General features: G+C 38.7%; 1 protein-coding gene across 7 annotated transcripts in view; it reads right to left on the reverse strand.

Moving 5' to 3' along the window:
• Window positions 1–623: 623 nt before the first annotated feature.
• Window positions 624–25,269, reverse strand: part of CCDC57 (coiled-coil domain containing 57) — a 34,448-nt gene continuing 9,802 nt past the window's right edge. For 3 of the 7 annotated variants that reach the window (XM_041465992.1, XM_041465993.1, XM_041465994.1), the window contains 8 exons: window positions 24,583–24,745; window positions 18,470–18,656; window positions 17,420–17,520; window positions 14,280–14,508; window positions 13,461–13,597; window positions 9,378–9,500; window positions 8,791–9,010; window positions 624–2,007 (listed from right to left, as the gene is read on the reverse strand). In XM_041465992.1, the coding sequence (XP_041321926.1) occupies window positions 1,784–2,007; window positions 8,791–9,010; window positions 9,378–9,500; window positions 13,461–13,597; window positions 14,280–14,508; window positions 17,420–17,520; window positions 18,470–18,656; window positions 24,583–24,745 (1,384 nt within the window). In that variant the 3' untranslated portion in view covers window positions 624–1,783. Of the gene's footprint in view, window positions 2,008–8,790; window positions 9,011–9,377; window positions 9,501–13,460; window positions 13,598–14,279; window positions 14,509–17,419; window positions 17,521–18,469; window positions 18,657–19,316; window positions 20,031–23,538; window positions 23,673–24,582; window positions 24,746–25,269 lie in introns of those variants that run through there. The other 4 variants (XM_041465995.1, XM_041465996.1, XR_005954998.1 and 1 more) reach the window with 4 other exon arrangements.

Consider the following 25,269-nt stretch of genomic DNA (forward strand, 5'->3'; position numbering starts at 1 on the left):
TGGAACAAACTGCTCTTTTATGCTGCTTTTAACACATGCACAGAATCTCATACCACCGAACTACTGTGAATCTCCATAGGTCAATATTAAACATATAAATAACAAAAAAATTTTCACGATGATCTACAGCTATTATAAAATCTGGAATTTACACACAGAGTTCTAGAAGTAACCAGTGAGTGCTTTAACTGGTGTGATCTGGGCCAAAATTCCTGTAGTTGTTAGAAACCACTATGCTTTGTGCTACAGAAAGAACTCATTCAGGGCCTGGTTCAAGGGAGTGCATCATGTTGTCCTGGCTCATGAACAATGTTGAATCAAATGACAGGATTTTCAAGTAATGAAAATGTTTAGAAAGAAGCTCACAAGGTCTCTCAGGCCTTACATTGGCTTAGGAACATCTCATGAAATTTCTTGCAGATTTAGCATCTGATTATAATATCATTGCACATTTACACGAAAGCAAAATATTTTCAGCAGGTAGTACAAAATAATTACTCAAATTCTCAAATGGATTACTACCACTCTGTCAGGTGCTGAAGAGAACACGTCTTTGCAAAGAGTATCAGGCAAGCATTTCTATAAAAAAAACGCTCCACAAAAATAAGACACTCATGGATAAGTAGCTCTCTTCCTTCGTTTAATCTTTTTAGATTTTATATATTTAGCAGCAACTGGTAAGTATTATTCACTTCAGTGATACCACTTGCAGAATCACAGAATCTCTTAGATTGGAAGGTACCTCTTGACATCACTTAGTCCAAGCCCTCAGCTCCAGGGTCAGCTGGAACAGTCTGGCCAGGCCCACGTCCAGTTGGGTTTTGAGTATCTCCATAGCCAGAGACTCCATAACTCCTCCGGGCAATCTGTTCCAGTGCTTGACCATCCCCACAATTAGAAGTTTTTTATTGAATTTTTCATGTGCATTTCCTTTACTTATAGGAAAGTTCATCTCTGTAATATCTCAGGACAGGTCAGCATTATTGGAAATGCTACAAAAATACACTGATTACTTTTATTAGTGTCCTGGCACGATCATTACTACATAGCTAGCCTTTCTTACATCACAACTTGTTCAAGTTTTCTTTTAGTTTCATCTGTTTTAAGACTTACTTCTTCCATCATGTCTCTATTATTATGAATATATGGTTCTAACATTGTAGCAGTGTTTCTCACTGCTTTGAAGTCCATACAATCTCTTGTCAAGGGAAAATACAATCACTGGTGTGACCATAGAAATTTAATTTTATATTCTTTCATGCTCTCTGAACAAGTCGAAAGAGCTACAGAAGATGAGAAATAAGACAGACTCAGATGCAATCTTTTTAAACCCCTTTCTATCAAGTAGAAAGATAGCTGCACAGGATTAACGGTTGCATTGTTATTTAGAAGACAAGTAGGTTGAGGCATCCCACTTCTAAGCTTAAATCACATCTACAGTTTCTCAACAAAACATCTGCTGGAGTCCTGCAAGTCCTGCCTGAAGGCACAAGGCTTTGCCTATGTTTTAACTGAGCATTTCTAAATCCATGACGCAAGAAAATCTTAACATATATAATTAAAATAAATCAGTATTAACAGTGAAGACTGTAACCTCATAATGTGCACAGATTAACCCTTTATTTTAGGCTTCACTATATGAAACAGGGTATTTGTTCTCTCTTCTGGCTGCAGATATCTCAACCTGACATACAAAACTGAGGCTGATAATTAGACCTGATGTGGAGATGTTAAAGTAAGTTAATAGCAAGTGTCAACCTACAACATGCTGACAACATAGAAATCAGTCTTTAATATTATAATTGCGGATTTTTGCCATGCTAGAAGAAATTTTTGGTTTTAATAGATGAGCACAAGATAAACTCCTGGATTTTAACTTCTGCTGAACTTCCAGCCTTGTTCCTTTGACTGTCAAATCTTCAGCTGATGTTTCAAGTTTATCCTTGGTTTTGACATTTTGCTGAGATTCTTCAGATTGCTTGATTGAATGTACAACTTCAAACTCCCCTGCTCAAAAAACAGACAGAAAATTACTTTGTAGTTTTGTTTGTATTCAATTACGAGATTGGATAGTTGAAGAGAGCTGATTTACTCTTTTCCTCTAAATATACTGCTGCCATAGTGCCACATTGTCAAAATCTTATATTACCAGGACCATTTCTGTACATAGGAACCCAGCACAGTCCATTAAGGCTTGCCATACTGATGGTATAACATAGTATCTTCTGCTCAATCCTCACTTCATCTGTACATGTTCCTTCTCCATTAGCATCAGACTGCTTAAGAGAGGAAGAGAGCTGGAAGGTCAGTGCAACAGCTCAAGTCAAGCACTACCTATCTGTTTAGCTGTTTTAAAACGTCATATTTTAAAAGTTTACCCTTCTCTCCATTTTGAGAAAATGTGTTTGGATATGCATGATATAAAAGACTCAGAGGTAATTCTGTTGGCTTGACAAAGCTGCATTACTGCCATTATCTTTTGGGTGTTTTTTCAATCTTCTTTCACTTAGGAAAGCATTTAGTATGTACATCTTTGGTTTTGTTATCTAAAATATCTGTCTTTACAGTAAGGACTAGCTCAAAAAGAAACATCTTTGTTTAGGAAGCAGTGGGACTGGTCCTAATACCAGTCAGAGTCCATCCTGCAGTTCTCACATAATTCTCCAAAAACTATTATCTCCAGCTAACTGAACTTCAGTCTTATCACAGGTTTCTTTAGGTAAGATAAGTGGAACTGTTCAATTGCATTATTCACTGTAAACTATAGGTACTATTTACAGGTGTTTGACTCCAGCCACTTAACCCTTATTTTTCAAGGCATTGAGACTTTAACTTCAGATTTTCTATGGAGAGCCAAAGTGGACAGAAGTAGTCATAATAAACCTGTGATGACACACACTACAGTATTCTGTGCTAGTATAATTTTATAAGCATCATGGTCTGCAGTCCCAGATACTACTCAATCACAGCAAGAATAAAAGGTGCATAAAATGACAAAGATCAGTTACTAGTAGGAGAAGGTAAATTTTCAAAGTCCATTGAACATGGTAGAAAGTCTAAACAAAATTCTACATCAAAGGAATTACAACATATTCCTGATCTATGGGATGAATTGATCAATTGAAGGTTTACAGCTCTATGCAAAGCATGACACTGTGGCTAATGTCAAAACATGACACTTTTCAAAATAATTTTTATACACTGGCTTAGCTTGAACCAGCTGTTCACTCGTGTGTGTGATCTCTGCACTGAATCAGCTTGGTGACAAAAGCTCAGTGGACTCTTGAGCTGTGGATGTGAAATCCTGTTGTCCAGCTTGCCACCTAGTGGTTTCCTACAGATGAAGAAGGTATGGAAGAGGATGCTTGAGCCCATGAAGATCGTTGGGTGTATTTTCCTGCATGGGAAATGGACTTTAATCATTAGAATACCTCTCCCACATCTGGCAGATAAGAAAGCAGAATTTCACAACATCAACCATTTAGAAAAGTGCAGGCAGCAGTGTCTGAAAGGTATTGCTTCAAAGATTACTGTCTTGAACAGGAACAGCAGCAGAGTAATACTACTTCTTGTTTGTGGTCTGAATAACAGGAATGAGGAGATCCAGTGCTCCATAGCACACAGTTAACACTGCTTACAGACAGTCTGTTTTTTGAAATACTCAATTTTCAAGGGCCTTTTGTATTCACCCAGGGGGATGACTTTCAGAAATTAATGTGGCAGGCCCTAATTGTGTAATTCCAAAGGCAAAGTAACCAAGCACCAATGCATGACATGCATCCACCCCTTCCTGTGAAGACTTCTGTATGCATGTCTCCTGTCATTAGTAGAGAAACTATAGTTGTAACTAGTAAAGGCTACTTAGTTAGGTATTTGGAACAACAGCACAGAACACAAGCATTCTACATGGCTATTTTTACGTTTTGGACCGTCAAAAATGTGTACTAACACAGAAATTTAAAATCAACCACTGCAAACTTGCAAGGTTAGTTCCAAAAATTAGGAAAATATAAAGAATCAATACCCCAGAATTAGAAATGCTTTTAAAATGCTGTAGCTTAGTTTGCACACCAACGAAAAAACACACCTAATTTACAATCCTTCAACTTACATTCAGAAGTGACCACAGCTAGCAAGATCATAGCTAAGCACCTAAACTGCTTTTGAAAATGGAACTAAATGTTTAGTGTATTGAAATGTTTAACATATCTTCCATTTGATGTGTGCTAACTTCAGTCAGAAATGAATGAACATTCATAGATTTTTTTTTTTTCCCTCAGGATAAAAGAGATATATGCAGACATGTTGTATAGGCAAACTGAAATTTCCTCAGATGGGAGTTTCATTTAAGAAATTTTTCACTAGATATTTGCTTATGGCTAACAGTGCTCCTGAAGGAACACCAACTCAAACAAGTTCCTATTCAGGAGAAGAACATAGAAAGGAAGAAAATGTAGCTAGGGCATTAGTTAATATTTGTGAAACACTTCAAAGATGAAGTTTTACGTAACACAGAAAAGAGATCATGAGTTTTTCTCTGATTGGACCTGGAATGAAGCCAGAGCCAGAGCACTGTTTCTGTTTGTTAATATTTTACCAGATTCTTTCTCTGGCCAGCTTTTTACCCACATGGATTGCTCTTAGAACTGTCAGTGATGTCAAAGCTGTTGAAATTCTGTCTAGTGTGGAAACACTTAAGATAACTTTTGATCCATGAAGTGTGGAATTTCAGACGACAGAGCTTTGCAAGCTACAGTGAGAATTACAGTACAAGAAACTCCCCTATCTAAGCTCAAGTAGTAAATAAAAAAAGTTACTTTACCTCAAAGCAGCTCACTCCTGTTCTTTGTTAGGCTAAAATGTAAATCCAAATTATTAAACTGAGGACAGGGTTCTGAATACTTGTGGTGGTGGGGTTTCTCAAAAATGTATTGTGGGATGTGAAAATACAACGATTCATCTACACTAAATATGTATAAGTCGAATGACTAGTGAGGACCCAGCTTGCCTTACGCCCTTACTCCCCCTACAGTGCCCCCAGCCTCTGCTAACCCAAGGATAGCTGACCGGAGCTGATAAGGAGCATTTCACACAGTACCACACAGAACCCTTCACAGTACTGGCTTCATGCTAAATGCAGTATTACAGCTGAACTTCAATAGGTGATGTTTGCTTTTTTCCCCCTCTGAAAAAACTAGTAAGTATCTTCAATAGCAAATAGCAAGTTTATAAAAATAAATAGAAGAAAATAAATCTCCATTTTCTAAATGTTTTACAAATCTTCCCCTCCTCCTGCCTAACATTCACTCTAAAATCAAAAAAGGCTCTACTTTCCTTTGAGGGTGGCTTGTCATGAGCATTCAAGGTGCATATGTTGTGGATCACCAATCAAAATCTCCATCTGCTCTCAACCTCGGGGATAGAGCATTTAAAAAATAAAGAAATACAAAGGTGTATTTCTTATTTGTACAGCCTGTGCATCCTATGTAGCCTTTTAATATCATCAGGGCTTGTACCTGTCTATCTCTAAGAGGTTCTTTTTCTTTCAATAATACAGAACCATAAAAAGACCTGAAGAAGGGACCTATGATCCTTCTAAACGTCTTCCTTCTACTTATCTGCAGAATTAACATGCAAGCTATGAAATCCATCTAATTTCTACAGTAAACTGAAAATTAGCAGGTAGAGTAAGGAGAGAGAAAATTAAAATAGCCTTTTGACTTGCTTGGAAGCTTACACAAGGTCTGAATTTGATGGTGAAATGAATAAAGTATATAACAGTCCACTTCAGTAATTAAGATGTAGTCATTAACTCTTCAAAACACATTTAGTCATTGCATTGTGTAATATATTGGAAATACAGCAAATTGCAGGGCTTACTTGACATGCCAACCATTTTGAGTGCCAGTAGGCTGTTTCTTACATGTAACATGAAAAAAATGAAACTGTTCAACAGGTTCAGAAAAATAATTTTCAAGAGACAATTCTGTTTCACCAGAAATTCCCACAAGACACATCTACTGCTGTTACCAATTTGGACAGAGTTGAACTTGGGAAAAAAAAAAAAAAAAGGATTGAATAAGCAAACTAACTTGTGTGCTTTGCTGCAAATCATTTTTTGCCACTGAGCTTCCAAGTCTCTGCATGCGTCACTTGTACCTGAAAGCCCAGTTCCAAGTCACTCTGTCTCAATGACAGTTCTATCCATTGTAGCAATGTATTTGACGAATTATATATTAAATTAAAGTGAGTGGTTTTAAACAGGAAAGATTGAATTAATTCCCATAGTTCAGGTCTGAAAAATAATACAAGCCTCTGCTAACAATCAGAAGCAGAATTTGAAAATTTTGTATACAATGCTTCTAAGGTGATGTTGTTCCAAAAAAAAGAAAGATTCTGCTTTCACTTTTTTTTTTTTTTCTGAAATACAGAATTCAGTCCAGTGGAATTTTCTGGAGGAGAAAGCTAAGCAGCAAAATAGAGTGTTTAAAAATCGTATTCTTGCAATGCAGTATTTCAGGGCCTGCATGTCTGAGTAAGAAGTTCCACTCTGGTGGATATAAATCTGGATGCAGAGATCAAATTAAACTTGGTTTTAGGAAAATATTATCCCTTATTGATTCACTTTAGCTTGTTCCACGTTGGCAGTATCCTCTGTCACTTTTGCTATTTCTAGATCCCCGAAAATCTACATTAAGTTTTGCAACAGTGGCTGGAAATTTCTAGACATTAAGAAACTGATGTCCTTGTAAGGCTGCCAGAGCTGTTGCACCACACATACAACAGCACGAAACTGCATGGCACTATCAGTAATGTTTCAAAGACATCCTTTTGCTTATCCTGTCAATATAGGCCTGGCCTGAAATGCTCTTCCTATTTCAGTCCTAGCCTCACAAAAAAAGCACGTGAATCATGAGTGTCAGCATGATGTCCATTCCAGTCCTACAGGTCTGTCAATGCACCTTACTTTGTCCCTGCAATGCACTGGTGTTGTGAATAAATACACTTATAATCCAGTCTTCATTTTGAAAGCCCTTTTAAGTATTATTTTTTCTTGTGAGCTACTAAAGATGGTTCATTGCCTCCATACACTGGTTTAAAAATAGATGTAACATAGGCTGGATAGGACCTGTGGGTGAAATGTCACAGTGCTTATCACTCCCTGCTCAGAATGTATCTTGACACAACTTGTGTCCCTTGCCACTTTTCACTGTGCATCTCTAAGAGTCTGGTTCTGTTTTCTCTAAAATCCCTCACCAGGTAGTTAAAAAGCACCAATGAGACCATTCACCTACTCTTTTCCACACTTGACAACCCAGTTCTCTAAACCTCTTCTTGTGTAATGTGTTCCCATGCCCCAGCCATTTAGTGGCTCTCCACTGGTCTCCAGTCTGTCACACTTTTGTACAAGAGGGTCCAAAGGTGGACACAGTGGCCTCACAAGTATCAAATTTAGGGGAACAAATCACTTCCCTTAATCCAGTGACTGCATTCTTGTTCCTGCAGTCTCTATGTGATTAATCACATATGAATATCTATGTAATGGTAATACAGCTCATTTGAAAAGTCTAAATGGCTGCCACATTGCTATACAGATACTGTCAGATTTCAGGAATAATGATGACGATGAAAATAACATCAAGGCAAAAAGCCCAATCAATTCACATAAGCCCTCCAGCATTTTGAGAAATAACTTATTGAAAGCTACACCTCTTTTTTAATAAAAACAAGCAAAACCCACTTTTACTGGAACATTCTGGAGAAATGTTTGCCTATTTATAATTATCTTCTATAAAGAAAAGTCTACAATCCCTCTAGGGAACATACTCCACTATTAGCTATCCCTAAAATTTTTCTGATATTATAATGTAAGTCCATTATTTTTTGTCCTACAGCAGGAGTTAGTTTCCCACAGTTTAGCCAATGAAGGATTACTTCATGAACAGACCAATAGTAATTGAAATATGTAACATTAAGCTGCAATACACTGCTCAACACAATAGCTGTCATTAAAAAGTTCCTTAACAACTTGCCCTGTAAAGAGGCTACACTTCACTGCACATATCTTACAAACGGTGTTCTCGCTAAAATTTCCAAGAACCTGTGGTGATTTTCGTAGAAGTGTAACACTAATTCATGTTCAGTCTATGACCTAGGTTTTACCTTCTCCTGTCATCCTAACCCTCACAGTGTCTCACATGTAACGACTCTTTCACATGTAAAAATTTGTGCCTGCTTCTATTTGTTTCCTATCCCAACTTGTTGCAGTGGACTATAAAATTCTAGGGAATCCCCATAGCATATACTACCATTATGCCCGTGATGTCACCTTTGGCTTTTAGGTCTTAGCGCTCTAGGCAGTACTGTAGCTATAAACCAGACAAAAACCCACTAATTAAGCAAGGATTTACAAATTACAATTTGATCTAAGAGTCACTCGTCAGCACATGAAGTGTACAGTTCTCAAACAGACACATTTATATCTGCCCCTATCTGCCCCAGCTAAGTTTTAGACTACATCAAAACTGAAGTTGCATTTTACAGGAGTACTTAATAAAAGTGAAGAAGTATTTGCAATGAAGGCATTTAAACCAGACAGCTATACAGACATTCCTCTTTATTCTTACTTCTGCTGGCAACCAAGAAATTCCCTTCAAGTAACTCATTCAGATTCTGATCATAGGACTGTGACAAGAGGAGCAGTATGTAAAAGAATGATGACAGAACAGACCGTAATTCCACACTTCCGGAAGAGTCAAATATTGTGACTGCTTTACAAAGCAGGCTTACCCTGGCTGCTGTTCTTTCGAGGACTGAGTAGAGAAAGGCTTGATCCCGTATCTAAAATTTGACAGAAAGTATGCGGTCTAGATGAAGAAAGCTGAACCTGCTGGACATGACTAGGACTCTGACTGAGCAGCTGAGTTTGAACAATCTTTGTGGATGTATCTGCCTTTGTTGCTGAGAATGTATCTGGCCCATGATTTTCAATAGAGAAATCTATCCAAACCTGTTCAAATTCAAACACAATCTTACAGACATACATACTTTTCACATCAAACACATCAGAAAATTGGTTACATTTCATAGTGGCATCTTGGACTTGGAAAGAAAGAGGGTTTTGGCAAGAGGCAAGACAAAAGAGAATTATTATTTTTAATTTTGAAAGGTTGTACAAGAAGATTAATTACAACATCATGACAGTGATTGAGAAACCCTAGTTTATTTAGTGTTAACAAATACTATTTTATACAGGAACAATGCATAATTTAAAAAAGACATAGGTTTTTAAGTCTTTGAGGAGATGACTGTTGAGCAATTCAAACTGAAAAAGCCAAATGAAGGTGAGTTACATTGATCATAAAACTGCACTGTACCTCATTGGATGGTAATTCTGTTTCTTCTCCACAGCTGCTTGGAGCTTCTTCTTCCTTTAAGCTAGGGCAGGCAGTAAGAGAAGAGAACCTTGAAGGATGCTCTTGCCTTGTGCACTGCAGCTCCTAATTTGAAATATTACATTAATACAAGTAACTCATGGTCCCTAAAATTAACACCCTTATAGCTCAGTTTGCTGTTACACTGCTAGATTTAAAATAATCAGTTATAAATAATATTCAACAAAATTATGTTCTCTTCAGATCAAGGGGGTCAAACTACCTTTATAACAAATATCTACATTTCCTGGTGCTGTTACTATCACCTTGCTTGTTGCTCAAGCTTATATCGTCAGGGTCCTTCTTCACTTTCGTATTCTCCTGTGATTAAATTACAGAAGAAAAACTCCAAAACAATACCTAAAACCCCAACTAAAATAAAGCAGCTATGGAAAAGTATATCATCAGCAGCCAAAATAAACTAATTTACCTCTCAAAGTTTCACCAACTTTCAACTTGTAGCAACTAAAGTGAGATTTGATGAAAAGCAAACTGCTTCAGCCCTGTCAAAGGAGATGCAAATAAACACTGAAGTCTTTAGCTATATATTTAAGACTAAAGAAACACAATGTAAGCCCATTATGTAAAGTAATTGACAGTAAAATTCCTGTAGCTTTGACAGTAATAAATTATCTTGGTTTTTTGTAAGGATGAAGATCTTGGAATGCAGGAGCAAAAGTAGCCTGGCCAGTAAGAGGATCACATAGAATAAAAACACCCAAACTAGCATAATAGTAGTCTTTGGAAAGTCAGCCTGAAGCTCAGCTTTTGTGTAGGAGCTGAAGCCTCAGCAGACATATTCTGAGTAAAGAGCAGCCTGGAATGAGAGTATGGAACAGCTTGGATGTAAGAAGGGCTATCCTTTCTAGTCTAGACAAATGATAAACCCAAAGGTTCCAGAGGTGGAAAGATCCTCAATGACAGCCACTTCAGCCATGACCTCCAAGCAACCCATCAGCTGAAGAGGTTGAACTACTACTCCCAGAGTTTAGCTCACCATCTGGAAACTCACAGTCAAATTCTACCTCTCCAAGTGCCATAGTCATACTATATTTTAAAAATCTATTTATTCTTACAAAAGCAAGAATCATATTTAAAGATTTTTAACAGAACATGGGAGACATGAGATATGTAGAAAAACACAAACACAGTATCTTGCTCATTAAAAATAAGGCAAGAGAAGACTGGGATGGATGGATATGAATATTCATTGGTCTTAATTTGAAAGTCAGCAAAGTTCTAAGGTGAGCTATGAAAGAAGGAATAATTAAAGAGGTGGAAAAGGAAAAAAAAAAAAAAGTAGTTTTGAATTTTGGTAATTTTGCCCAGATCTCAAAGTCACTTTTATGTATGTTTGGTATAAGCATTTAGCTAATCTTTTTCAGACCTCAATCCCAGCAGTGCAGAGATGAAACATGCAGGTTACAAGAGGTCTCCTCAACTGGTTTGCTGAACCCTAATTTCCTTTGTAAAAATTATTTCCAGTGTTACTGTTTAATAAACAGGTTGCTATTTCTGAAACAGAGAACTGAAAGTTCAAGTGAACAAAGGATGCCAAGCTTGTGACTTTAGGTTAATGAGAGTATCACAAGCATACAGAAAAAAATATATATCCACAAGCATGCTGAGGCATTCCACAAAATAGGAAACAGCCAAAAAGATGATCAGTGAATTGGAACATCTGATGTAGAAGAAGAGTTTGGGGCAGCTGGCCTGGCAGGCCTCCAGAAGAGAAAGATCAATCTTTTCAACATGTATAAGCATCTGATGAGGATGTTATAAGGAGATAAAGATGACTGAGTTGGAGTCATCTCACTGGTATACAGTGGAAGACCAGGTGACAACGAGCAAAGAAGTAAGTACAGGACACCTTGCTTAAGTATAAGGGGACAGAAAACCCCAACCAAATGACAGCCCTCTTTATTGCGAGGGTGTCCAAACCCTGGAACAACTTGCCCAGAGTGGTGACGTGTTGAGTCAGGGACGGGAAGAAGACTCCAGTCTTCAGGTGGATCAGAAGGTAAAAAGTGTTTAATCACAGTAGCAGGTCTTTTTATAATGTGAATCGCTAAGGTGATACTTGATTGGTCTTAAAGTAGAAACATCTCACATTATTGGTGTACTATGAATGCACACTCTGGAGAACTACATTTATAAACAACGGTTACGGAAAGAGAGATAATAATTGTTTTAATTCTTTCAAGATTCTCAGGCTCAGCCTGGGAAAAATTATCTCTGTTCTTTCTTTGACTGAACTGAGAATATCCACAGAGTGGTTCCCAGAGGAAGTGTTTCCCCAGCTAAACTTGGTTAATAATTCTTCTGTTGTCCTCAGAGCAACAACCTCACCCTTTCTAAAAGAATACTGTTTACTGCCTTCAAAACTACAACAACAATCAACTGCTCTGACTCAATCCCCACAGGAACAAATCTGCTGATCAATTAAGTAAAGTACACAGTGAAATCCTGACTATCGAAGTTACTGGGAGGTCTGCCACTAACTACTAGGGAAGCCAGGATTCATTCATTGGTCTCTCTGATAAAAGCTGCAATTTAACTATTAAAGGTTGCATTTCAATTACAAAATACATGAGACAGATTAACTATATATCCTGCTTTTTTATATGGAAAAGGTGCTATTACAGTCATTTGGACATGGGTGCTTTAAAATCCCACCACTGTGAGTATTTGGAAATACACTCACTGATTAATAATTTTAAAGTTTATATTAGAACATAGTGCGAATCCTTCAAACAGCCTTTCTTGCTTAGTTAAAACTAAGCCTTATGGAATTTGTAATTTAGGATTGCATTTACACTGCATAAATACATGTGTTTCTGAAATACCTTGGTTGAAGATCATGTTTAAAAATATTACTTTTGAAGTCCCAAACCCTTTAAACTTATGGGGAACCATCTGGCTTGTGGCCAGTCACTAATGGTGTTTGCCAAGGCTCAATTTCTGGGTCATCTTTGATCAATGACCTGGACACATGAGTTGAGTGTGCACTAGGTTGGCTGATGATACTAAATGAGAAAGACTCATTGATTCCCTTCTGGGTAGAGAGACCTTACAAAGAGATCTCGATAGACTGGAATGCTTGGCAATCACCAACTGCATGAAATATAATGAGAGCAAAAAAGCTGGATTCTGTACCTGGGACTATAGGCATGGATGTCTGTATACATTTGAGGGACAAGACGCTGAAGTGCAGCCCTGAAGAAAGGGTCTGGGGCTTTTGATTGTTGGCAAGTTCAGCAAGAGTCAACAGTGTATCCTGGTGGCCAGGAGTGCCAGCTGTGTCCTCAGTGTGTTAAACACAGCACAGCTAGCCGGCCAAAAGAAGTGAATGTCCCACTATGCTCGGCACTGACATGGCTTTACCTCAAGTACTGTGTGCATTTTTGAGCTCCACAATATGAGAAGAATATATAAATATTAGAAAAAAGTCCAAAGGAGGGCAACAAAGATGGTGAAAAGATTAGATGGCTAGATTTAAGAGGAGTGGCTGAGGATACTTGGCTTCTTCAGCTTACAAAAGAGGAGGCTGGCAGATGACCTCACTGCTCTCTATAACTTCCTTCCATGATGGGGAAGAAGAGTAGGAAGTGCTGGTTTTTGATTTTGCTGTCCGGTGATAGGATGTGGAGGAATGGCTTAAATCTGCATCAGGGAAAATTCAGACAATTCAGACAATTCTTCCCTGAGAGGGTGGCCAAGCAGTGGAACAATCTCCCCAGGGTGTGGTCATGGCCCTAAGCCTTTCTGTGTTGAAAAAACATTTGGGACAATGCCTCTAACTTAAATGGTTTAACTTCTAGGTTGTCCTGTGTGACATCAGGATGCAAAGATCCTCATGGGTTCCTTCCAGCTCCAGATATGCAATGATTCTATGGAATCTTCCAAAGATAGATTTGAGCTAAACTCAGTCAGAGTAATTGAAATGCAAAATTTTAGGTTATATTCGTGGAATTAGAACTGGCTTAATGGCTTATTATGACTAAATTTCAAACAGCATATAATTACCTGTGTTGTGAGTCTGTGCTGTAGATGCTTTAGAACTGATAGCTGACACTGTGTTCTTTCGACAAGTTCTCTTGGAAGAAGACTATCAGAGGCAATACAAACTGTGCAGTGTTTAGAGCTAACAGGATGCCAGACTCCTGTAAAGGAGAAAATATACTAAGGAAGGCATTCTTTGTTGATATTTTGTCAACCATATTGCATTTCTAGCAAGTGTTTACAGCAGATAATAAATGAACCACAGAACACAGGCCTTCTCATTGCAAATGGTTTCAAGGCAATTCAGAAATGGGCCTCGTGCTTTTTTCCCTTTATTTCATTGCCAGAAAGACTATGCATGGAACTTAGATATCCACAGTGAAATCTTTTTACATTATATATACTCTTAATTCAAGTTTACAGTAAACTTATTCTGCTTTCTCTTCCACTTTCCTAAAGTGTTAGTTTTTATTCCAAGAGGTACACTACCTCTTTTATGCTCATAAACAAAGTCTTAAAGTAAAGTTCAAGTTCCCACACGGACATCTAGGCACCAGGGAGTCATCTAAGATGACTCTAAGAGTCTTCTTCATCTAAGATGTTTATCAGCAAAAGTCACTACATAGACTCTTGTTTGATCTTAGCATCTCCTATCACAGGATAATCTTACTTGCAAGGATTAGTACCACAGTCTCACATGAGCTATGCAGATCAAGAATCAGTCAGGTCCAGCACCTTTTTTTATAATGAAGCCTAGCTTTCTCCAGCTCAAAGGATGAACTGATTCCTTGTCCATTTTATTCTAAATATATAAGCTAGCACTTTTCTTTAGAATAAATTTACCTTTCTTTAACACCATTCCAAGTTCTGCCCTGAGTCTATTTCCCATTTCAATCAGCTGCCTCTTTTCTTGGTTCAGAATTGAAATTTTTCTTGCTGCTTCCTTGAGTTTATTTTGCATTCCTCGTAGAGTGTGTTTGACACTATACTGACAACCAACACCAGTACCTACATCAGGTAGCTGTTGTCCAAAAGCAACCATGTTTTCTTCAAGAACTTTGGGTTCTGGCCCCTAAATAAAACAGACAGTGCTTATAATGAATATTTTGAAAGTGAGGTCTGCAGGTTCAGGGATTTGTACAAATACGCATGAGAGGTCAGTTGAAGAAAAAGTGTAAAATTGAAGGCTACAGTCCATTTTTTAGGGCACATTTTCAAGATTTTTTAGCAGTATAGGGCAAATTAAACTGTGGAGCAAAACACTGTAACAGCTCAAGACATTCCCCCAGATATTGTCAACTGTAAGTGTAAAATAATACACATAGCATAAACACTGTATAACTGTAAACCAAAGATCACTTAATTTCAAGATAAAATGTGGAAAAAAGCTCTTTATACCAAATAGCAATCTGCTACAAATCCTTCTTTGTTTAATCATTGTGTACATTGTTTAATGATTTGTACATGCAAACAAAAGGGGTAGATATAACTTAAAACATTTACTGAAAAGGAAAGATTCTACAATCTGTTTTGTCTCTTGCTTCCTGAGTCCACCTGTACATATACATAATGGTAAGGTATATACCCAAAAGATTGCATCCTTGTTTTTCAAGACCTATATACTGTCTTCTTTCAGTCCCCACAGAGGAGACTTTTTGATAGCCATTTAAATAGTCATCATTCACTGAACAGTCATCTCCCTGTAAACATTTTACATTTCACACATTGCCACAAGTATCTAAGTGTATCACATGCATTAAAATTGTTTTACAATTATTCATTGGTATGTTTACTCTTTTACATATAAACTAGTTAGAAACATCCTACACTAACTGTTTACAGTGATTACACAATCAGTTTTCAACTAAATCACCCTAAACACTATGATCCAAGGAGTACACATTGAAAGCTATTATCCATACTGAGAAAAAACCAAACCATTGTTGCCTTATTGTGCCATGCAACTCCCATGCTCTTATTTCTTTGGATAGTTTTACTATTAAAAAGAAGGCTCTTGAGAACTTACAGGGAAAGCATGCAGGCCTACAAAGAGTATGGGGGAGAAAGGTAGAGAAATTAGTGCAGGACTAGAGTCTGAAAATACTAAGACACCAAAGTGAAAATGAACAGCACTTTGACACACATCTAGCAGTTTGTATAAAAGCAAGTAACACAAGTAGCTGGGAGTGTGTGTTGATCTGTTGGAAGGTAGGAGGGCTCTGCAAAGAGACCTGGAATGGTTGGAAGGATGGGCAGAATCCAATAAAATGACATTTAATAAGTCCAAGTGCTGAGCCCTGCATTTGGCCACAATAACCCCTTGCAGTGTTCTAGGCTGGGGACAGTGTGGCTGCACAGTGCCCAGGCACAAAGGGACCTGGGGGTGCTGACAGCCAGCTGAACATGAGGCAGCAGTGTGCCCTGGTGGCCAAGAAGGCCAATGGCTCCTGGCCTGGATCAGGAATGGTGTGGCCAGCAGGAGCAGGGAGGTCATTCTGCCCCTGTGCTCAGCACTGGTGAGGGCACACCTCGAGTGCTGTGCCCAGCTCTGGCCCCTCAGTTTGGGAAGGACTTTGAGACACTGAGCACATCCAGAGGGGGCAACGAGGCTGGAGAGGGGCTGGGAACACAAACCCTGTGAGGGATGACTGGGGGAGCTGGGGGTGCTCACCTGGAGAAAAGGAGACTCAGGGGTGACCTTATCACTCTACAACTCCCTGAAGGGTGGTTGTAGTCTGGTGGGGTTAGGCTCTTTCTCTAGGCAGCAGCTGACAGAACCAGAGGACACAGTCTCAAGCTGTGCCAAAGGAAATATAGGTTGGATATTAGGAAAAAATTTTTTACAGAAGGGGTGATAAAGTTCTGGAATGGCTGCCTGGGGAGGTGGTGCAGTCACCATCCCTGGGTGTGTTTAACAAAGCCTGGATGTGGCACTCGGTGCTAGGGTTTAGGTGAGGTGTTAGGGCTGGGTAGGACTCAGTGATCTTGAAGGTTTCTTCCAACTCAGTGATTCTGTGTGATTGTGTGCGTGTGAAATTATTACAATCTACCTTCGTTGGTGAAACTGCCATTCTAAAGCTTAACATAAAGTGAGCTGAAGGCAATGACCAATCACTGGTTGTCACACTGTGGACCACCTTCACTGGATCAAAAGACAAAAGCACATCACCTGGCTGGGGCAAGGAATGCAATTTGCATAAACTTTTATTTTTCCTGAACTTTTCAGAAAAACATTCCACAGCATTGCACAGAAGATTCTTTTTTTTCAGGTGACAAGCTGAATTAAGCTGTGGAATTAGGAGTAGAATTAGGAACTCAGAAATCTTTTTACCTTTAGATCTATGTCCAGAGCAAAATTCTGCAGTACACAACAGAGAAAACACTGAAAAGATGGGTACTAAAGAAGAATAGAGGAAAAACTCTCCTCAGAGCTGATACAAAAGAAAAATAGAAAAATATATGTACAAGTTTACATTCTATTTTTACTAGTTTCCACAATAAACTTGCCTCTTCTTCTTTAGTGTTGGAGCCGATAATTTCCAGATTATGGTCACAGAAACTCTGTTATTTTAAATGGAAAAAAAGAAAACTATCACTATGGCTTTGCTTACTTACTTCACCTGCACCCCTATGTTTAGGCATTCAAAAAAAAAAAAAAGACTAAAATACGGATTTACAATGGAAAACCTGAATCAGTGATCCACAGTAGTTTAAGCATTTGCAAGTGGGAAAAAAAACCATCAAGACCAGCTTGCAAGATCAGAAGTGACTTGTGCCAAGGGATGACAAGTCAAAATTTATTGCCTAGAAAGAATAAGAGTAAGTTGGGCTAAAAAAATCTTTGCTGGCTGTCATCTGACCAATCACATAAGCACATATTACTTCAGTTTATAATATTTACTCAAACAAAAATAATAGACTAGGTATTTAATTACACACACACATACATACAGATATTTTTAAGTAGTTTAAACTCAACATACCTCTTCTGTGTCTGGGTTTACTATACAATCCAACTTAGTTGAACTGACTTTTATGTTGCTCAATGTGGTTCCAGTTGAAATTTTGTTTGTGCTCAATGAACCTAAAAGAGGAGTATAATATGAATGTATATGTATTTATAGAGAGTTTAGGCTTTCATAGCAAGAGCTGCATCAGAACACTGTCTCATGCATATAAATGTCTAGTTTGTCTAGTTACAGAATCATAAAACCATAGACTTAGGTTGGAAAAGACCTTTAAAATCATCAAGTGAAACCAGTGACCTAACACTACCAAGTCTTCCACTAAACCACGTCTTCAAATGTCCACACACATACATGCCTTTTAAACACCTCCAGGGATGGTGACTCAGCCATTTCCCCAGGCAGCCTGTGCCAATGCTTGAATAGGCCTTTTCAAAAAGAAAATTTTAATATTTAACTACTTAATATTTAATAATTTTTAAGATTTAATTTTTAAAAATATCCAATCTAAACCTCCTCTGGCATAACTTGATGTTATTTCTGTTGTCCTATTGCTTATTACTAGGAAACAGAGAGTGATCCCCACCTCATGACAACTCCCTTTCAGGTAGTTGTAGATAGTGGTAAGCTCCCCCTGAACCTCCTTTTGTACACCACTTCAGTAGATGTACTGTAAATGGACTGTAAACCCCCATGGCAGGGAGTTTGGTTTAGGAGATCTTTAAAGATCCCTTCCAATCCAAGCCATTCTGTGATTCTACATACTGGCTTCACTATCAGGAATTCTGTAATATACATATAATTGCTTTACTCTTGCAAAATATATACACGATTGCTTTTCTAGTGGTAATTTTGTAGTGACTTATAGTGTGTGCGTGTGTATTTCTTTTCACTAATAACTGTTTTATAGTAATTGGTAATACAGAATCTCAGGCTACTGTGTTCTTGTGTATGGTGCAATCAAATAACAATTTTTACACACTCATGGATTGGGTAGCCTTCATAGGTCATGACCGTGACTACTAAACTTTCTTAACTGAATTTAAAGTTCTTTGTCAAGAATTTCACCTTGCTCTGCAAGCTGTCTGTCTTCTGTTTGAGGAAGAGAAGATAACATCTGCTCATCAAGACTCTCCATTTCTTTCCTCATTTGTGCAATAGCAGCCCGAAGGCTGGCATTCTGTTCCTGCAGCTTTTTTATTTCCAAAGCAGGGATATATTTACACAGAGAACTTTCATCACCATGCTGAAATATCTGGAAAATAAAAGTACAAGACAAAAAGAACCCTTCATTAATAAGTGACACATATTCTCTCCACACCACCACACACAGAGATCCTAATACTGTCAACCCATGAACATATATGGGAGAAAAGTACCATGGGAGGAGAATAAATGTGTTTATTGAGGATTTGCCTGGGAAAGAAGTGCTGTACTGAGAACATCATAGGAGGAGGTGCACATGGGGAGGCCCATGGCACCGGAGCTAGCTCTGTTTTATAACTGTTGTTCTGCAGGTGTGGTTTATCTCTCTTCCATGTGCAGGTAAACCCTCCCCTTAAGGAACTTATGGGCTCAACAGCAGTCCCCTTTCTGACCTGTCATATTCTTGAAAGTGTCATTGGAGATCATTTGTTGACAATAACATTGTCTTGGTTTAAAAGAGAGATATTTCCCAAGGAAGATGGGAATGTCCCTGGAATGGAAAGACCACACCCTCCCTCCAAATTATTATGAATTCGAAATTGCGGGGCTTTCAGACAAAGACATATTAAAAAGAATAACAGTTCTTTACTAGACTCTCTCCCTCTCTCTCTCTCTCTCTCTAAGTATATATATATTATATATATATAAACACTAAACGAACAACAGCAAGGGCAAGAAGAAACACCACCAACAGCCTCGGCCCGCCCACCAAGCATTCCCCTTCGGTGTAGTTACGACGACAGCCGACAAGGGGCGCTGTAGGCTGCAGTGCCGGCCGCGGCCCCAGCTGCAGAGCGGCACCTCCGCGGCGATGGCAGCTGCGATGAGAGGAGGGAAGAAGGGCTGACTCCGCAGGCACCACGGCAGCAGTGATCGGCCTTGGGCATGGCTGACGGCAGCCGCTACACGCTGGAAGGGACGCAGGGCTTCACCGCGATCTCCCACTGCCGAAGAGGGAAGAGGTCCGGCGGACGTGCTGCTGGCACTTCGGGGGCGCTGCAAGCGGCGGTTCCGGAGGCGGCGGAGGGAACGGCTTCCCCGGGCAGCCGCGGGGACTGGGCTGGGCTCTCTCGGCGCTGGCAGCCCGCGATCCCAGCCAATGGAGCCGCCGGGACTCCCTTTCTCTCTTGCAAGCAACAGACTCGGAAGCCGGCGGCAGGCGGAGCTCCACGGCAGTGTAGAAGAACCGCTGCGCAGGAGAGGTCCAAGGCGAAGAGAAACCACACGACCGCCTCTGCTCCCAACAGGGCAAAGACTGCCCACCCCCACCTAAGAAACTGCCAGAATAACTCTGCCCCCTCCTCCGCTTCTCCCACTCCCCCAGAACCATTACAATGGTATGTCTCTGGATCGCTGTCCATTCACCATCTCCCTGACTACAAATGGGAAGAAAATTCCTGGGGAAAAAATAAAAACCAACCAACCAAAACCAAGCCAAACCAAAAACCTAACCCCAGGCAAACATAAAAAAGCTGGATGTCCTCTGCTAAGCCAAAAAAAGGGAAGGAGTGTGTGGACTACACCCACATAACCTGGACAATGGACAATATCTAGAACATATTACATTGATTGGAAAACGTTTCCTGGTCACTTGAAATTCCAGCACAATCTTCAGGAAAAAATACCTATGGGCAGGACTTATGGCATATAAAGACCAGAATATTAGGGTCCCAATATTATTTACTTTTGCTGTTTCTTCATTCTAAGTCTGTCTGCAAAGATTTTTAAATGTTTCGTTTGGTCAGTGGTAATGTATTATAACTGTGGTTTCATCCAAACAGAGAATAAACAATTTAGATTCTACCCCTGTAAACTCTTTTTTCACTGACAGAAACATGTGTCATCATCCATTTAAGAAATGCAGATCCTATTTGATACAGGAATATTAGGAAGCCATGCAATAGAGGAATATATATTCCTACAGTCACTAAACAAATCCTAATTCATAAGCCGCTCAGATCAAATGTTTTTCACAAGGAAAAGACCATGAAATGTCTTTTGAGTATTTGTATAAAAATGTTGATAAAACAGAATCACAGAATGAACTAGGTTGGAAAAGACCTTTAAGATCATCTAGTCCAACCTATGACCTAACACCTCCTCATCAGCTAAACCATGGCACTGAGTGCCATATCCAGTCTTGTTTTAAACATGTCCGGGGACAGTGACACCATAAACGTTTCTTTATATTTCACTCTAAACTTAAATTCTTGCAAAGCAGCAGTTTTGCCTCTTCAGAGAGCATGGCAATCCATTGTTATGAATAAAAAAGTTATCTATTTTTGTTTAAGATTACAGAGCTAAAACCGGTTGGACCTGTTGCTGTTAAATTAGCTTAATTGTTAAGAGTTCTTCTTTAATTGCCCGTCAATGGTTGGTGATTTAGCCATTGTCCTCCCGATGCTTGCCCGGGAGCTACACTTGGACACAGCAGCCCAGGAGAATAGGAGTGGCCTGAGACCACGTATGCAGATGAGGAATGCACTGCTCCAAAATTTTCCCGTTTTCCAGGAAAACCCCTAAAAACAACGAGCCAATATAGAATTAGGGGACCCTAGGTGATGTCTAAGGACGGGCGCATAGTCCAGTGCCTGCTTGTATCCTTTTTGCTTCTCACCCTGACCTAAAAGGATGTTGACTAGGGAGAGGACCCGAAGTGTTGGACCGAAAAGTAGGAATCTGCCAATCTCCCGTGAGGACGCAGTCCCCAGCTCTGCCTGCAGACCAGCGGACAGAGCGGACAGAGCTGCATCACCCTCCTCCTTCGTGCCACTCTTGGGGACAGCGGCGGCGTGGGCGCGACCCGTCGATTTCTCCCCACCTGAGCTGAATCTCTTTAATAAAGGCATTAAAAAGGAGAAAGATCTCCTGCCCTATCTATTTCATCCATGAGGTTCTTAACACATGTAGTCAAAATACTTCAGATACATCAAAATACTACAGTCTCAACATTTACGCCTTGCACAACCTCAAACACTACTGTTTCCATCTTCTCCATCACTTCCACTTCCTTCAGCCCTCTTATTTTCCCAGTCATAAGTCTGTTCTGCGAGTGTCATCTGAAAGTCTCATCTGAAATGCTAATGGCCTTCAAATTAAATTTCTCTGGCATAAAGACAAACTGCCTGCAGTTTCTTTCTCCTGTGATTGTTTCTGCCCTAACAGTGCAGGCTACTTAGAAGATGTGAATAATCACTATTCTGTTTTTACAGTCTTTCCAAGGCTTTTAAGGTGCGTCAGGGAAAGGCACCAGTAGGTAGCAATGCAACACCCAGATGTGAATTTTGGGGCCCAGGACTTCATCTCAACTTGCAATGTACACGTGAACCATCACAGTTTAAACCAGAAATACAACTGTTCCAGATTTGTGTAAGTGGAAATAGGTCTAGAGAGAAGACCCTAAAAACCCTAATAAACCAGAATGACTTGAAGCACTCATTCCTCTTCTGTGCACTTGTATGATATTATTAGCATGCTCTAGTTAGACAAACATGACCTAAGTCATACTAAAATATAAGTTATAAGCAAGATTTTCCAGGCTGGGTTGTTTCACATCTCAGTTACTTATTAAAAGGCCAAGAATGATTACTGCAACACTTCTAGCACACTGCTGGGGTCTCAGACCAATTTGAAGAAAAGGACCTGTGTACTGAAGATAGTGTACTAAGGTATATTTAAATTTTGATCTTTCTTGCATCAGTCATCTGAACCAGAGGCTAGCCAGTGTGCTATTCTTTCTTTAAGAGGACTCATTGACACAAATGTCTTGGTGAGTTTTCTTCTGTTTGTTTACACTTCATTTTGTACAGAAAAGGTTCTAGACGAGAATAATAGACTTTTAAATTTTGTTATTTAGTTTTTTAAACACTGGCCCTTCCCATAAAAAGGAAAAAGACCAAAAAGGTTTTGCTGAGATGAGTACTGCTTATCCTACATGCCAAAAGTGCAAAAGCCAGAGTTTTTTAACAACCAAAAAAAAGAGTGACAATGAAGACAGTCTTGCCATCCACAGTTGAAGAGAACAGTGAATATAAAGAAGAATATAAGAATATAAAGAAGAAACTGTGCCCAGCCCTGATTCTCTTGGTTTCTCAATGATCAATTAGCAAATCAGTCCAGTTTGAAATAAAATTGGAAAAACTACTTGCTCCATAGCAAATTTTTGCTAGCAGTCTACTTTTATCTACAATAAAAATTGTCTTAAGGAAGTATCTTTCTGAAAACAATATTTTCTGCATTCAGGAACTACTGGGCATGCTTAGCACTGCTTTTCCTTAGCATGCTCTGGTAGCATGCTCTGAACTGGTCCCTGATGAGCACCTGTAGGCACCCAGGAGAGTGCACTGCAGCATACACTTTGCTTTCACTCTTTTACCAAAGGCAGTTTTCTACTCTTAATGCATTATCCTTCAGCATGACTTCAAACCAGCATTACATTTTCAACTCTGAATGGCTTTTTAAAATATAAGCAATTTAAGAGGTAGCAATGAAAGGAAAACTAGCTAGTGACACTCAAATACAAGACATTAAAATATTTTAAACAGCTGGCATATTAGTATTTTGAAACATTGCCTTAAAATTGTAACTTTTCAACTTTAAAATCTACTCTGAACTGCAACTGACACAGAACCTCAGGAATGAGGTTCCAGAAATTAATTCTTCCCATTTGATTGCCATGATGCTACAGTGTGTTGTCACATTTTGGAGCAACTGTCTATATCCAGCTTGCTCCTTTTGCTAGTGAGTAATGAATGAGAGCCACAATTAAGCCCATGACACCTAATCTATGTGTATTCCAGGACAGATATGCCTGTGTTTTGAATGAAACATGAAATAGATGAACTGCCTACAGTAAGTTCAGTGGAAACAAGGCCCATAATATTGTTGTCTTAGAATGAATTCATCCATGTCTACACTAAGTGTTGTCTAACCTGTTTCTCCCCTTCAGGTGAAATACTGTGATTAAATGATGCTTGTATTGTCTCTCAACAGTCAAAGCAGAAAGAACACTCTTCACTTCATGCAACCGGTAGTCTGTTTTCTGTACATCAGCTTGAGCCTGGGACTGAAGGAATGGAGGGGAGGCAGAGGATGTCAGTAGCTCAAGGACAAAGGGATAGAAGAAAAGGAAAGGTAAGGAAGGGAAAGGGAAAGGGAAAGGAAAAGGGAAATTAAAAGAAGAAAAAGGAAATCAAGGATACTTTAAAACATAGCACAGGGACTTAAGCACATTCCTTTTGTCTCTGTCAAAAACTGCCCTAACAGACAAATAATTTATCATAATTTTCTTATCTTCTTCATGTAAAATGGAAAACGATGATTTATCTCTCTAATATGTTCACATACTACAGCTATTGATGCCTATGAATAATTTTGGAAGGACAATGATCAAATAAAACACTAGAGTAAATGCCAGCATTCTGAACTTCAGAAACAAGTGTTTCCTCTGGACCTGTGAGTTCAGCACAACTGGGTGTTGAGAATTGTTAGATCATTGTCTAATAGTCTCTAAACAATAAGCATGTATTTAATTTTTCAGAAGCTGAAGTTTTTACACTACACAAAATAGGGTTTTTTTTCTACACAAAAATACCACCCAAGAGCTTTTCAGGACTAATATTGTTCTCTTGATAGAATTCAAGTAGTACTGTGATCTGAAATTCTTTCTGCCCTCGTGCTGGTTTAAGAGACATCTTTCTTCTTTTGCTACAATGGCAAAGGAAAAACATTTCTCAAGCCAACTTGATTACATGGAAAGGGAGAAAAGGCCACTATTAGAGATTGCTCATGAAAATTAATCTGATCTCTGATAAAAGACATGTGATGAACGGCTGTACACAATATATAAATACTGTTTTACAGACTTTTGAAAGAAAGCTAAAGACATATTTCCCTGTGAAACATCATGGTGAGAAGACTCCATAGCTCTCTATGCAATAGATGATTCTTAAACAGTGTTAATTTTAAATTCTCACCTCCTCTCTTGATGAAGATAGGCTGTGTATTGGATCCTCTGATTTCTGATACCAATTACATTCAGCATTCTCACAGAGCTGCTGCCAGTTAAGTTCTGCTTGCATTTTACTTTGTTTCAGAATCCGTTCTTGCCCAGCTGCCAGAGACAGTTGTTGTTTAGACCTATGAGACACAGAGCAAAGCTGTTGATTTCAGCAGAATAAATACTAAGGATGTTTTGTTGATATTTTTTGTTTGTTTGTTTTGATCTGGTTTTGTTTAGTTTAATCCACCTTTGTTTATTGTCCTAATCTTCTTTCCTTGTTCTATTTTATCTATCTATATTATCTATAATAATATAATATATAATTAATCTAATCTATATTATCTCTATATATATCTATATATCTATATATATCTATATATATATATCTATATCTGTATCTCTGTATCTCTATATCTATATATCTATATATCTATGTATCTACAATTAATCTAATCTATATTATCTAAATATATAATTTTTAAATTATCTGTTTTATTTTGTTCTATTCTAGTCTCAACATTTTACTGAACAAAAACATTTTAATTACATGGAGCTCAATAGTCTCTGAGGGTCCATCTGTATGGGTAGAGGTCACTTCAGCTCAAGAGGCATAAACTGCCCTTCAATATCAATACTACTCTCACTACTTCCACCCAGAGCA

The sequence above is a fragment of the Pyrgilauda ruficollis genome, unplaced genomic scaffold, assembly GCF_017590135.1.
Source record: "Pyrgilauda ruficollis isolate IOZ18807 unplaced genomic scaffold, ASM1759013v1 scaffold196, whole genome shotgun sequence".
In the NCBI taxonomy this organism is placed as follows: domain Eukaryota; kingdom Metazoa; phylum Chordata; class Aves; order Passeriformes; family Passeridae; genus Pyrgilauda; species Pyrgilauda ruficollis.